Source organism: Maniola hyperantus, chromosome 4 (genome assembly GCF_902806685.2).
Source record: "Maniola hyperantus chromosome 4, iAphHyp1.2, whole genome shotgun sequence".
Taxonomy (NCBI): domain Eukaryota; kingdom Metazoa; phylum Arthropoda; class Insecta; order Lepidoptera; family Nymphalidae; genus Maniola; species Maniola hyperantus.
Genome location: NC_048539.1, coordinates 95,230 through 109,889, shown reverse-complemented (window position 1 = coordinate 109,889; position 14,660 = coordinate 95,230). Strand labels below are relative to the sequence as shown.

Below are 14,660 nucleotides of genomic sequence, written 5' to 3'. Positions count from 1 at the left end.
TTCTCTGTCCCATTTTAGTCCGTCGTCTGCGCAGAATGTCAATTGATAAAAAGCTGCGAGAAAACGTCGTCGCACTGATAGTGCTAGGGCGCGTAACGAAACGACGCGCTCTTTACAAAATATTCACTTTATAACTCGTTTGTAGACATTTACCTAATATAACTTTAATATTTAACTTTATAAAATATTACATATATTTGTATTCTCTATCCACATCCGACTACATTATCGTTGAATAATTTAAATTTCGATAACATTGTACAAGTGAGCTTAATTCGATAATTCGGCTTAAACATAGAGAGGTATCTAATGAATCAGATCTTTGTATCGTAGCCTCTGCAGAGTGCAGACAGACCGACATCTAACTCCAAAGGAAGGGTTAGACATTGGTTATTGTACACGACAAATATGAAAACGAAATATAAAGTATGACTAAGAACTCCGAATGGGTCTGAAACTACAATTATTCAGGAATAGAATTTAATTTATCATTACATCGACCGAAATGTTACTTCCTTATTCATAATTAATTTATTGTGTGTGCTTAGTACGAGAATAGGACGTTACGATAACGATACGTTAGTACAATTCGAGCTTCAAAATACAATGACGTCAGAGTAAAATGGACCTAAAGAAAAGTCCCACGATTAGCTCAGTACCATCGATTTAATTTCGCAGTTTCCGCTCAGAGCGCTGGCTGTAGATGTACGGATGAACTTGAGCTTTAAAACAAGGTGGTTAAGGTCCATTTTACTACACGTACATTTTAACGCTTGACGCTGAGTTCTATCAACATTGCACGTGAGATGTAAGATCTACTATATATAAGATCTACTATATAGTAATTAGATAAGGCTAGCTTTAAGTTTTATTGTATTAAAAAAAAGTAAAGATCTACTCGTTTGTTGAGCTCCCACTCACATCGAGAAGTGTTAAGGGCTGCCAAGACGGTCCACCATGGTGACCATACAGTTTGCTTGATGCTTGAACAAACTAAGTGCTTGACGTCAAGTCGCTTGACCGTCTCGGATGCCCTTTAGAGCCGACTGACTGATGGAGCGAAATCTCGCGAGTTTAGCGCAACGTATTGAGTAAGCAGCGTATATTGTTGTACTTCATTTAATTTTTATTTAATGTTAATATTATGCAAGGCCTTGTTACCGCTAACGTACGAGATAACTTCGATGTCTATAAGTAATTGACACCGACAGCTCTAAAGTTTATTATTATATAAAATTTATTATTTCATTGATCTATGATAAGCACACTTAAACAAACAAACAATTTGATAACAATTTAAATTTAAAAAAATCATCAAGTCAGTTATAACATGATTGCGACATTGAACATTACATAGTTTGTAACATCGATAAATGAATTGTCTCTAACATCGATACTAGACAGGTCCTTTGCAAGCGGTATAAGTCCCGCAAATTGCTAATGCACTAGACTAAGTTTCGAGCTGATAGTATATATTTTTTACTTAAATATACGTCAAATGACGTCATTTCGATGTTACTGAGACATGATTCCAATAGCAATTTGCGGGACTTGTAGACATAGTTTGTGGGTATAACGAGCCCTGAGGCGAAGGCTTTCGATGTGCCTGAGACCTACAACACAACGTGACCTGGGGGATCGCCGCCATTTGCAGGGGCGCCATAATCGCACCAATAGAAAATAACTGTAGCCCAAGCACAATCATGCCGGCAGTCGGCACATCTCTGTCGCATTTTTTTTTTGCAATAATTTTTCGATAAGCAAGCCGCGTTGTCGTACTGATCGTGCTTAGGCTGTTCTTACTAGATTCGTCGTAGAAAGTTACAGTGCTAGGTCATTATGAAGTAGGGCTATCTGACTGATGCAGGCTCTACACGGGCAGTTTCGAGCAGTCACAGTCGACTGCTCCTGAACCGGTCGTCACGACTGCTTCAACCTGCCGCTGTATGGCGTCCCGCAGAGCTCGGAGCGCGACAACACAGGTCCACTGTCTACTTACGGCCGAAATTAATAAGCTATCTATCCATGATTTGCCCTACTAAGCATAGAGATTTGTGGTAACTTGTAAGAGTTTATGCCGAACTTGTATCTCTAGTAGAGCAGATCGTGGATGGATAGCTTATTAATTTCGGCCGTTAATCGCTCAAATATTCTAAGGTGAGAATTTTATCCATCTGCGTTCGAATATTCAATCTTCACTGAATATCCAAAGTTAACTAAACCGGTATGGAGCGACGCGTGGACTCGAAGCGAAGCGAGTCCTGCCGTCCTTCTACAGTCGGAGGAGTCATGGTTCTAGGTATCGATTAATTACATTAATTATGTCATTACAATAAAATTTGTCATATATTTAACGTCCTAGTGTAGTCTTACATTTACACTAAATTTGTGGAATGTATTTGGAAGTCATGGAGTCGACAAAACGTAACAAAACACACAAATACTTATGTTCTACGGAATACCTCCGCGGATCCTCTACGAACTACTGTAGGTACTAACGCGATATATCTACGTGTATCTATATAGGAAGGCGACACGTGGAATGCCAGGGCACAGTCTTATAGCATTAAACATAAGTATAAAATTATTTGGTAACAGAACCGCGCGTCTCGCACGCCCGGCGACCAGCGACCAGCGACCAGCGACCAGCGACCAGCGACCAGCGACCAGCGACCAGCAACCAGCGACCCGATAGATCGCCGTTACTACTGTAGCGGTTGTTGGTACTGAGTTTGACGGCAACTTAATTTTATAGTATTCGCATCTTTTTCTTGCCAATGTAATTAGAAAAGGACAGACAAATTTAATTTAGAGTTGTCAAACCTCGTGACTTTAAGTGCCAGTCGTGAGTCTGTTGTTTTAATTTTTAGAGTAGCACTATTTAGAATATTTAATTTAAAATTCATTTTCTGTCCATTTTTAGCATTTAACAATATTTAAAAGAAAAATATGCAGATACTCTAAATTTAGTTTAGAGAAAGACAACAGAATCGACGCCATCGTACTGAAATATGTATTTGATTATTTATTTGTAGAATCAGTGAAACAGAAACGTGTTACGTGTTACATGTTACATGTTACATGTTACATGTTACATGTTACATGGCGTCAACGAACAAGTGGCGTGTCGTGTCTGGGAGATGTGTTCACTCGATCAATCGGATTTTCAAAAGTTGACGTGTTCATATTTTGACGTCATCTAATTGGAATGTGATTGGTCTGCTTCGATCGGTACCGAGGCTCCAGCTCCAGGAGCTCCAGGAGCGCGTTGGTTAGAGTCGCGCACATACACTACAGCGCTGCATCGGGTCACTGCCGCTTGGTTCCTCCTCAGTCCTCCGGGAGGGAGGCGACCGGCCTCCAACTACTCGTAAATATTTATCTATAAATGCTTGTACTCATAAAATCTGTCATATTATTTTAAACATAATATCCTAAGGTGCGACTACCCGTGGGCGGGCATCGGGGCGGGCGGGGGCCATTTGGTCAACTAGCACTACGCGGCCACTCGCGGCGCTCGGCCGCTCTCATTACCTAAGCTTACACAAGTGAGATTCTCGTGGTGGGTGGAGGGCGCGACGGGCGCGCTCAGCTGCCCAGCGACACGACGGTGGGCCGCTCCAGGCGCTCGGCGGGCTCCGCGCGCCTGTACTCCTCCGCGTAGTAGGGCTGGCTGTGCGACAGCTGGTGCGCGTGCGCCGGCGGCGGCTCCTCCAGCTTCACCGACAGCTGCTGCTGCTGCTGTTGCTGTTGCTGCTGCTGCTGCTGCTGCTGCTGCTGCTGCTGCTGCGAGTGCTGCTGCACGTAGTAGCCGAACGTGAGCGGCGAGCGCACCGCCGACGTGTTCGCCTTCACGGACTCCACTGGGGATGGAAAATGTCACTTATAGAATGGATTAACGTGTGCATATTTTCAGTGTGAAAAGTCAATAGTGCGATACAGCCGGACAATAGTTACATGTCACCAAGTAGTTATGTCGACGCGCGACGATCGGTCGCGCGCCATCTCTGATTTCAATCATTTCAAGCCCCATTTTGTTTAAAAATGTACCTAAATGGTATATGAGGTAACCTATCAGATCAACAAAATTCTACCCTTTAAAATAATATCTTCCCTCGCTTTTAGTAAATCAATTGTATCGCTTTAATGTACATATCTAGGTAAATACAATACTTACATTCCATTTTGATGTTGTTCACTTTATTCTTCAAGTTCGTTGCGTTCTTGGGTTTCCGCTTTCTTGTCTGAAATGCAGCAATCGTTTACATTAAATACTATCAAACAAAACTACATATCTATGTAATATCGAATGTAAGCGGAAATTCAGAATGTATAACTTGGCATCGAGTCAGAATCAGTGAAATCCGTGACAAGTTCCATCATCATCATCATCATCACCAGATTATTCGTGAAATCTGCCGAGTACGAGTCGTATGGACGCTTATCCAACCGGCAGGTGAGTGCTGGTGCAGCATGAACCTAGAAGATACTGAACCTGGAAGGCCTTCCATTTCCTAACGGGCCGAATTAGATATGAAGAACCGAATCTTCGCGCACCATTGCCATAAGAGGCGAAACAGCTCGGACCGCACAGGTGCCAGGCCGGCTCCTAGCGAGGAGCTCAGCTGTGCCGGCGACGGGGGAGAGTGAGATATAAACAATTTGTAGGGAGTCAAGAAAACGCCCCGGAAAAGCGCCAAGAGCGAGTACCGAACGGGCGCCCTCCCGTGATTCGACCCATGTAACCGAGAGGTCGGTGGGGCCGCGGGAGGTGGAGGGTTGCCCCAGGCTTCGTAGCTAAGGGCGACGTGCTTTTAGTATTTCAACCACGTCCAGCTGCAGAGGGCAGACCTTGACGATGCCGCTGCGCCACGGTGCGTCTCGAGTCAACGTCCATTCTTCCATTCGGCAGCTCGCTTCGCTGGCCATCTATCACCTTAGTTCAATCGGCCTCGTAGACTCACTTCGTTCAGGACGTCCTTCGAGAGCGATAGAACAGACTAGGCTGAGTGGCGTCCTGGCGCGTTGCGTCTGGCAGTTGCTGCACAGCACGCCCGACCTGTCGCACAGTGCGGGCCCTCACCTGTATCGCGTCCTTCTTCATGGCGAGCGGGCGGTTGATGCCGTGCAGCTTGTAGTAGAGGCCGCACGCGTTGCACACGTTCTCGCCCTGCGCGTTGCGGCGCCACAGCGACGTGGTGCCCGTCTGGCAGTTGCTGCACAGCACGCCCGACCTGTCGCACAGTGCGGGCCCTCACCTGTATCGCGTCCTTCTTCATGGCGAGCGGGCGGTTGATGCCGTGCAGCTTGTAGTAGAGGCCGCACGCGTTGCACACGTTCTCGCCCTGCGCGTTGCGGCGCCACAGCGACGTGGTGCCCGTCTGGCAGTTGCTGCACAGCACGCCCGACCTGTCGCACAGTGCGGGCCCTCACCTGTATCGCGTCCTTCTTCATGGCGAGCGGGCGGTTGATGCCGTGCAGCTTGTAGTAGAGGCCGCACGCGTTGCACACGTTCTCGCCCCTGCGCGTTGCGGCGCCACAGCGACGTGGTGCCCGTCTGGCAGTTGCTGCACAGCACGCCCGACCTGTCGCACAGTGCGGGCCCTCACCTGTATCGCGTCCTTCTTCATGGCGAGCGGGCGGTTGATGCCGTGCAGCTTGTAGTAGAGGCCGCACGCGTTGCACACGTTCTCGCCCTGCGCGTTGCGGCGCCACAGCGACGTGGTGCCCGTCTGGCAGTTGCTGCACAGCACGCCCGACCTGTCGCACAGTGCGGGCCCTCACCTGTATCGCGTCCTTCTTCATGGCGAGCGGGCGGTTGATGCCGTGCAGCTTGTAGTAGAGGCCGCACGCGTTGCACACGTTCTCGCCCTGCGCGTTGCGGCGCCACAGCGACGTGGTGCCCGTCTGGCAGTTGCTGCACAGCACGCCCGACCTGTCGCACAGTGCGGGCCCTCACCTGTATCGCGTCCTTCTTCATGGCGAGCGGGCGGTTGATGCCGTGCAGCTTGTAGTAGAGGCCGCACGCGTTGCACACGTTCTCGCCCTGCGCGTTGCGGCGCCACAGCGACGTGGTGCCCGTCTGGCAGTTGCTGCACAGCACGCCCGACCTGTCGCACAGTGCGGGCCCTCACCTGTATCGCGTCCTTCTTCATGGCGAGCGGGCGGTTGATGCCGTGCAGCTTGTAGTAGAGGCCGCACGCGTTGCACACGTTCTCGCCCTGCGCGTTGCGGCGCCACAGCGACGTGGTGCCCGTCTGGCAGTTGCTGCACAGCACGCCCGACCTGTCGCACAGTGCGGGCCCTCACCTGTATCGCGTCCTTCTTCATGGCGAGCGGGCGGTTGATGCCGTGCAGCTTGTAGTAGAGGCCGCACGCGTTGCACACGTTCTCGCCCTGCGCGTTGCGGCGCCACAGCGACGTGGTGCCCGTCTGGCAGTTGCTGCACAGCACGCCCGACCTGTCGCACAGTGCGGGCCCTCACCTGTATCGCGTCCTTCTTCATGGCGAGCGGGCGGTTGATGCCGTGCAGCTTGTAGTAGAGGCCGCACGCGTTGCACACGTTCTCGCCCTGCGCGTTGCGGCGCCACAGCGACGTGGTGCCCGTCTGGCAGTTGCTGCACAGCACGCCCGGCCGCTTCGCGCCCATCTGCTGCAGACACGACACGTTACACGCGGCCACGCTGCAGGGCGCGGGCGGCAAGCGGACAAGCTTACAATGATATGAAGATACCATCGAGGGAGACAGCTTCTTAAGTAGAAGATTACTTGACGGGAAATTTTTAATGGTACTTGAAATTAAATGAAAGATCTACAGATATGCCATCACGCCGTGAAATGTGTTCCAACGTGTGGACGAACGACTGCCAACCAGGCTGGAGACGCGAGCAAGTTGCAGAAGTTGAAACTATGCGGCATATCCGCAGATCTCTCAACGGAACACTGAAGTGATGGAGGGCGAGGTGAGTTGTGTGAAGGGTTAGTATGGGGTGGTTCAGCAGAAGCGATGTGCGTCAGTGGTACGACATAGTTGATGGCTGGAGTTGATGGAGGAACCGGCACAGGAGCAAGGCGGCGGGAACGGCGGGGCGCGGCGCTGCGGGCCCGACTGTGGGCTCTCAAGTAACGAACGTGTCCACATCGAATCTATCACACGCATCTGGAAGTACTCCAATAACTCCTCGTCTCAACGAGGACGCTCCGAGAGCACGCACAAGATTTTGTACGAACACGTCTTGTCCACTATTGGAGCAGTTGCAGACGCTGGAGCACAGTGGGCGGCGGTGTACTGAGAGCCGACAGGGCGGGCTAGGGGGGCGACATACCCCTTTTTTCTGCTTGGCGTAGTCGGGGCTCGCGTGGTGCGCGGCGTGGGCGCCGAGCGCGGGCGCGGGCGCGTGGTGCGCGTGCGCGGCGACGCCGTTATACAGGAAGCCCTTGTAGAAATCCGCGCCCGGCGGGGCCCCCTCCGCGGCCACTGCAACACACAACCGACTGTCAGCGAGGGTCGCTCGGGCGCGGATGTCTCGCGGGCGGGGGTGCGGGTGCGGGTGCGGGCGAGGGGCGGGGGGCGGGGGGCGAGGGTAGAGCGAGCGGTGCGTACGTCGGGCGCGGGCGGGGCGTGCGCGGCGTGGCGCTGACGTACCAGCCGCCGCGGCTGCTTGAGCGGGCGGTTCATGCCGTTCATTTTGTTGTAGAGGCCGCACGCGTTGCACAGGTAGTGGCCGGTGCCGTCGCGGCGCCACAGCGGCGTGTGGATGGCGCCGCAGTTGACGCACTCGCGCCCCTCCGTGAACAGCTCCGCCTCGACTGCCACAGACACACGAGCTCGCACGCGACACAGCCCTACGTCGGAACTGCACACGTGGTACAGTGCCGACGTAGCTCCGAACGAACCCTGAGCATACCATAGTTAGTGACAAACACACTTCCTCGTCCGCGCCAAGCTAACACCGTTAGGTTCTTTGTCCGGCGCCGGACCCGCGGCCTTGGCAGTGGGCGCAAGGCCGCGCGTGCTGCGCGCCGGTTCGTGCTCGCGGCGCGTTGTGCGCGGGGTCAGGCGCACGCGCACGGTACTGCGAACAGCTACGTACACTACATACGGGAATGCGCCATACTCTCATGTTCCGCGCCGCGCGCTGGTGGCGCCGCGCCGGTCGCGGTGTGTGTACAACAATAACGTACTTATTTTGTTAGCGTTGAGGAAACTTCAAACCGTATAGTTAATATTGCAACATTAGGTTTTCATTGTTTTGGTTGGTGTTGGTGGTTTCGGTTGTTATTTCGCTGGTTCCTGGTTTAGCGTCGCTATCGACCTTAACAACTTGTGGTGGAGAAATGACGGTCTATCGATAACGCATCTGTCCATCTAATAGATACGTGCCAAGAGCAAGTATACTTTGTTAGTGATTCTCTCAAATTGGTATTGTTTCTAAGTATAGTTTGTTTAGTTTAATTTTGACGATTGAGCTGGTTTATCGGTCTTCTATAAAAGCCCTTTAAAATACCAGATAAAAAAAAGATTCTGACGAATTGAGAACCTCCTACTTTTTTGAAGTCGGTTAAAAAGAGCAAGTATCGCGAGGCTCTCGCACAACTCGGCCCATATCAGGTTGGCGGGTTCGCAATCTCTATTTCCTTATTCTAAGGTAGATACTCCGATTCTCTAGTCTCTCTCTAAACTAAATTTAGAGTATCTGCATCCTTTTCTTTTTACTAATGCTAAAAAAGGAACGGAACATGACTTTCACATTTAAAGACTCTAAATTTTAGTGCACAATACAAATTTAAACAGTATGCGTGCTAAAAACACGGGTTTTACCATCTAAAAATTAAATTTAGAAATGTCAAACTGCTTCCGTCCTTTTCATATCACAATAGTAAGAAGAGGGTGCGAATACTCTAAAATTAGGTGCCATTGCGGCTAATTCTGTTGTACACAATCTCTAAACTAAACTAAAATGGCACGTCTAAACCTATTGCTATCCCTTTCATTATGTTGCTTGCGGAAAAGGACAGCACTACATTTAGACCTGTTAATTTAGTTTAGTTTAGAAATTGTGTACCAGAGAATTGGCCCCAATGGGGCCTATTATTAATGGGGGTAATTGGCACCGATTCTAAGCACAACCTAATTTGTATGTGTTTGGCAACATTTAATCAATAATTAATATGTAAAAATGCCGCTGTAATTGGATCTCGTTATTAATTAGCTGAATATTGTAGTGGTAATGTTTCACGATGTAGTAATGGGCGCATGTCGGTCGTGGGCGCCGCAGCGCGGGCGTGTGGCGTGTGAGCGGTGTCGCGTTACGGCACGACACGCCACCGAGGGGCCATGTGCGTCGCCATATCGACCCTGTGCCAACAGTTATTGCATTATTGCTATCCGAGAGAACCGAAATGTGAGTCTGTACGCTTAGATATGTTATTTTCCGAGATGAACCCTGAACTTGAGCTTTCTGGAACATTATAGCAAAATAATTAGTACCTAAGCGTTCACGACAACCAAATAGGTACCTCCGGGCATCCAGGGGCTGTATTTTAAGATTTGGCGCCCTGTTGGGTCAATAAGGTTTGCCGCCCCAATAATTTTTTTGGACCTCAAACTCTTAGGTACTCGTTTTACATAATATTCAGGCTGACATGGGTTTGACTAAAGAGGATTTTTAATAAGGTTTGAAGGCCCGAGTTGAGAGGTCCGGGTACTATCGGAGATCTGTAGGTAATGAGAGCTAACAATAATATTACTATAGAGACCCAACGGTAAAGTCATGGCTACACCTCGCTCAGGTAGTGCCTGCCTCACGTAACTTAGGTGTGTAATGTTATTTGTTTACATAGCAGGCAGCAGGCAGCCGGCAGCTGTACACTGCACACTGCAGAGCAATGACCTGGAAGCGCGACGTCGTCGGAAACTAACGCCGACGTCGCCTTTTGCTGACAAGTGACACCAATCAACAACAGACTGACCCTGACTCCGTGACATTGACTTCTTACGATCATAATCACGATCTTTCTACCGCTCAAACGTGGGTCAAACTGATGGCATAGTTCTAGAGAGCGGGTTTTTTTATATATTTCTAAGCCATCTGCATTTGTAAGTCGTTAGTATGGACTATTATCACATCGTTATGAGTGCAGTTAGGGTTTGGAGAAGGTAACTCCATCGAGCAACTCTTCTCATGAGGCTTTCACTGGCTTTGGGCGCTTGTGCACTCATCCCGGTTCGTATCCGTGCTTCTTCCAAGTGGCCGTCATGCAAATACGTAGGTACTCATTCGATTCGTATTTTTACAAAACATTATTTTATACAAGCATTAATGTGTAATTTCTTTTTTTTGTTTATTATTTGTAGCCTGTTGAATGTCCTTTTAAATTAAAATATATATATATATATATATATATATATATATAAATTCACACGAACACAGTCGCAGGCATTATTTATTAATCAAAACGTGCCTACTAAGTAGTATAAAACAAAACGTACGTAACTAATCGGTAGGAACTAGGACGCAGATTCCATGCAAGTGCGTGCGAACAACGGTCAGTCCCGTGGACAATGGGCGCGTGCAGTGGTGGTGACGTCACCGCGCAAGCTCGTCCTAATGGCTAATGGTGGTATGTGTCCTCGCAGGCTGTCACTCCGAGATAAGCGCGAGCCGCGAGCCGCCTCCGACTCACCATGCGCTCACCACCAACACACCATAAGTACAAAGTTAGTGCGAACAACGGTCAGTCCCGTGGACAATGGGCGCGTGCAGTGGTGGTGACGTCACCGCGCAAGCTCGTCCTAATGGCTAATGGTGGTATGTGTCCTCGCAGGCTGTCACTCCGAGATAAGCGCGAGCCGCGAGCCGCCTCCGACTCACCATGCGCTCACCACCAACACACCATAAGTACAAAGTTAGTGCGAACAACGGTCAGTCCCGTGGACAATGGGCGCGTGCAGTGGTGGTGACGTCACCGCGCAAGCTCGTCCTAATGGCTAATGGTGGTATGTGTCCTCGCAGGCTGTCACTCCGAGATAAGCGCGAGCCGCGAGCCGCCTCCGACTCACCATGCGCTCACCACCAACACACCATAAGTACAAAGTTAGTGCGAACAACGGTCAGTCCCGTGGACAATGGGCGCGTGCAGTGGTGGTGACGTCACCGCGCAAGCTCGTCCTAATGGCTAATGGTGGTATGTGTCCTCGCAGGCTGTCACTCCGAGATAAGCGCGAGCCGCGAGCCGCCTCCGACTCACCATGCGCTCACCACCAACACACCATAAGTACAAAGTTAGTGCGAACAACGGTCAGTCCCGTGGACAATGGGCGCGTGCAGTGGTGGTGACGTCACCGCGCAAGCTCGTCCTAATGGCTAATGGTGGTATGTGTCCTCGCAGGCTGTCACTCCGAGATAAGCGCGAGCCGCGAGCCGCCTCCGACTCACCATGCGCTCACCACCAACACACCATAAGTACAAAGTTAGTGCGAACAACGGTCAGTCCCGTGGACAATGGGCGCGTGCAGTGGTGGTGACGTCACCGCGCAAGCTCGTCCTAATGGCTAATGGTGGTATGTGTCCTCGCAGGCTGTCACTCCGAGATAAGCGCGAGCCGCGAGCCGCCTCCGACTCACCATGCGCTCACCACCAACACACCATAAGTACAAAGTTAGTGCGAACAACGGTCAGTCCCGTGGACAATGGGCGCGTGCAGTGGTGGTGACGTCACCGCGCAAGCTCGTCCTAATGGCTAATGGTGGTATGTGTCCTCGCAGGCTGTCACTCCGAGATAAGCGCGAGCCGCGAGCCGCCTCCGACTCACCATGCGCTCACCACCAACACACCATAAGTACAAAGTTAGTGCGAACAACGGTCAGTCCCGTGGACAATGGGCGCGTGCAGTGGTGGTGACGTCACCGCGCAAGCTCGTCCTAATGGCTAATGGTGGTATGTGTCCTCGCAGGCTGTCACTCCGAGATAAGCGCGAGCCGCGAGCCGCCTCCGACTCACCATGCGCTCACCACCAACACACCATAAGTACAAAGTTAGTGCGAACAACGGTCAGTCCCGTGGACAATGGGCGCGTGCAGTGGTGGTGACGTCACCGCGCAAGCTCGTCCTAATGGCTAATGGTGGTATGTGTCCTCGCAGGCTGTCACTCCGAGATAAGCGCGAGCCGCGAGCCGCCTCCGACTCACCATGCGCTCACCACCAACACACCATAAGTACAAAGTTAGTGCGAACAACGGTCAGTCCCGTGGACAATGGGCGCGTGCAGTGGTGGTGACGTCACCGCGCAAGCTCGTCCTAATGGCTAATGGTGGTATGTGTCCTCGCAGGCTGTCACTCCGAGATAAGCGCGAGCCGCGAGCCGCCTCCGACTCACCATGCGCTCACCACCAACACACCATAAGTACAAAGTTAGTGCGAACAACGGTCAGTCCCGTGGACAATGGGCGCGTGCAGTGGTGGTGACGTCACCGCGCAAGCTCGTCCTAATGGCTAATGGTGGTATGTGTCCTCGCAGGCTGTCACTCCGAGATAAGCGCGAGCCGCGAGCCGCCTCCGACTCACCATGCGCTCACCACCAACACACCATAAGTACAAAGTTAGTGCGAACAACGGTCAGTCCCGTGGACAATGGGCGCGTGCAGTGGTGGTGACGTCACCGCGCAAGCTCGTCCTAATGGCTAATGGTGGTATGTGTCCTCGCAGGCTGTCACTCCGATGATAAGCGCGAGCCGCGAGCCGCCTCCGACTCACCATGCGCTCACCACCAACACACCATAAGTACAAAGTTAGTGCGAACAACGGTCAGTCCCGTGGACAATGGGCGCGTGCAGTGGTGGTGACGTCACCGCGCAAGCTCGTCCTAATGGCTAATGGTGGTATGTGTCCTCGCAGGCTGTCACTCCGAGATAAGCGCGAGCCGCGAGCCGCCTCCGACTCACCATGCGCTCACCACCAACACACCATAAGTACAAAGTTAGTGCGAACAACGGTCAGTCCCGTGGACAATGGGCGCGTGCAGTGGTGGTGACGTCACCGCGCAAGCTCGTCCTAATGGCTAATGGTGGTATGTGTCCTCGCAGGCTGTCACTCCGAGATAAGCGCGAGCCGCGAGCCGCCTCCGACTCACCATGCGCTCACCACCAACACACCATAAGTACAAAGTTAGTGCGAACAACGGTCAGTCCCGTGGACAATGGGCGCGTGCAGTGGTGGTGACGTCACCGCGCAAGCTCGTCCTAATGGCTAATGGTGGTATGTGTCCTCGCAGGCTGTCACTCCGAGATAAGCGCGAGCCGCGAGCCGCCTCCGACTCACCATGCGCTCACCACCAACACACCATAAGTACAAAGTTAGTGCGAACAACGGTCAGTCCCGTGGACAATGGGCGCGTGCAGTGGTGGTGACGTCACCGCGCAAGCTCGTCCTAATGGCTAATGGTGGTATGTGTCCTCGCAGGCTGTCACTCCGAGATAAGCGCGAGCCGCGAGCCGCCTCCGACTCACCATGCGCTCACCACCAACACACCATAAGTACAAAGTTAGTGCGAACAACGGTCAGTCCCGTGGACAATGGGCGCGTGCAGTGGTGGTGACGTCACCGCGCAAGCTCGTCCTAATGGCTAATGGTGGTATGTGTCCTCGCAGGCTGTCACTCCGAGATAAGCGCGAGCCGCGAGCCGCCTCCGACTCACCATGCGCTCACCACCAACACACCATAAGTACAAAGTTAGTGCGAACAACGGTCAGTCCCGTGGACAATGGGCGCGTGCAGTGGTGGTGACGTCACCGCGCAAGCTCGTCCTAATGGCTAATGGTGGTATGTGTCCTCGCAGGCTGTCACTCCGAGATAAGCGCGAGCCGCGAGCCGCCTCCGACTCACCATGCGCTCACCACCAACACACCATAAGTACAAAGTTAGTGCGAACAACGGTCAGTCCCGTGGACAATGGGCGCGTGCAGTGGTGGTGACGTCACCGCGCAAGCTCGTCCTAATGGCTAATGGTGGTATGTGTCCTCGCAGGCTGTCACTCCGAGATAAGCGCGAGCCGCGAGCCGCCTCCGACTCACCATGCGCTCACCACCAACACACCATAAGTACAAAGTTAGTGCGAACAACGGTCAGTCCCGTGGACAATGGGCGCGTGCAGTGGTGGTGACGTCACCGCGCAAGCTCGTCCTAATGGCTAATGGTGGTATGTGTCCTCGCAGGCTGTCACTCCGAGATAAGCGCGAGCCGCGAGCCGCCTCCGACTCACCATGCGCTCACCACCAACACACCATAAGTACAAAGTTAGTGCGAACAACGGTCAGTCCCGTGGACAATGGGCGCGTGCAGTGGTGGTGACGTCACCGCGCAAGCTCGTCCTAATGGCTAATGGTGGTATGTGTCCTCGCAGGCTGTCACTCCGAGATAAGCGCGAGCCGCGAGCCGCCTCCGACTCACCATGCGCTCACCACCAACACACCATAAGTACAAAGTTAGTGCGAACAACGGTCAGTCCCGTGGACAATGGGCGCGTGCAGTGGTGGTGACGTCACCGCGCAAGCTCGTCCTAATGGCTAATGGTGGTATGTGTCCTCGCAGGCTGTCACTCCGAGATAAGCGCGAGCCGCGAGCCGCCTCCGACTCACCATGCGCTCACCACCAACACACCAT

The 14,660-nt window shown here is 52.1% G+C and overlaps 2 protein-coding genes across 12 annotated transcripts in view; both read right to left on the bottom strand.

Moving 5' to 3' along the window:
• Positions 1-14,660, bottom strand: part of LOC117996942 (transcription factor BCFI-like) — a 206,472-nt gene that overhangs the window by 134,474 nt on the left and 57,338 nt on the right. Inside the window, exons 5-6 of one of the 11 annotated variants that reach the window (XM_069498119.1) lie at positions 7,604-7,809; positions 5,791-6,652 (exon numbers count right to left, since the gene is read on the bottom strand). The exons of 5 other annotated variants lie outside the window; for them this stretch is intronic. In XM_069498119.1, the coding sequence (XP_069354220.1) occupies positions 6,152-6,652; positions 7,604-7,809 (707 nt within the window). In that variant the 3' untranslated portion in view covers positions 5,791-6,151. Of the gene's footprint in view, positions 1-5,790; positions 6,653-7,325; positions 7,478-7,603; positions 7,810-14,660 lie in introns of those variants that run through there. 5 more of the 11 variants (XM_069498125.1, XM_069498120.1, XM_069498123.1 and 2 more) reach the window with 5 other exon arrangements.
• Positions 895-5,980, bottom strand: LOC138402239 (uncharacterized). The gene is given in 8 exon segments (XM_069498107.1): positions 895-3,863; positions 4,178-4,244; positions 5,084-5,245; positions 5,247-5,426; positions 5,428-5,526; positions 5,528-5,593; positions 5,595-5,779; positions 5,863-5,980. Coding segments are annotated over 8 exon segments (1,152 nt in total). The 3' UTR covers positions 895-3,588.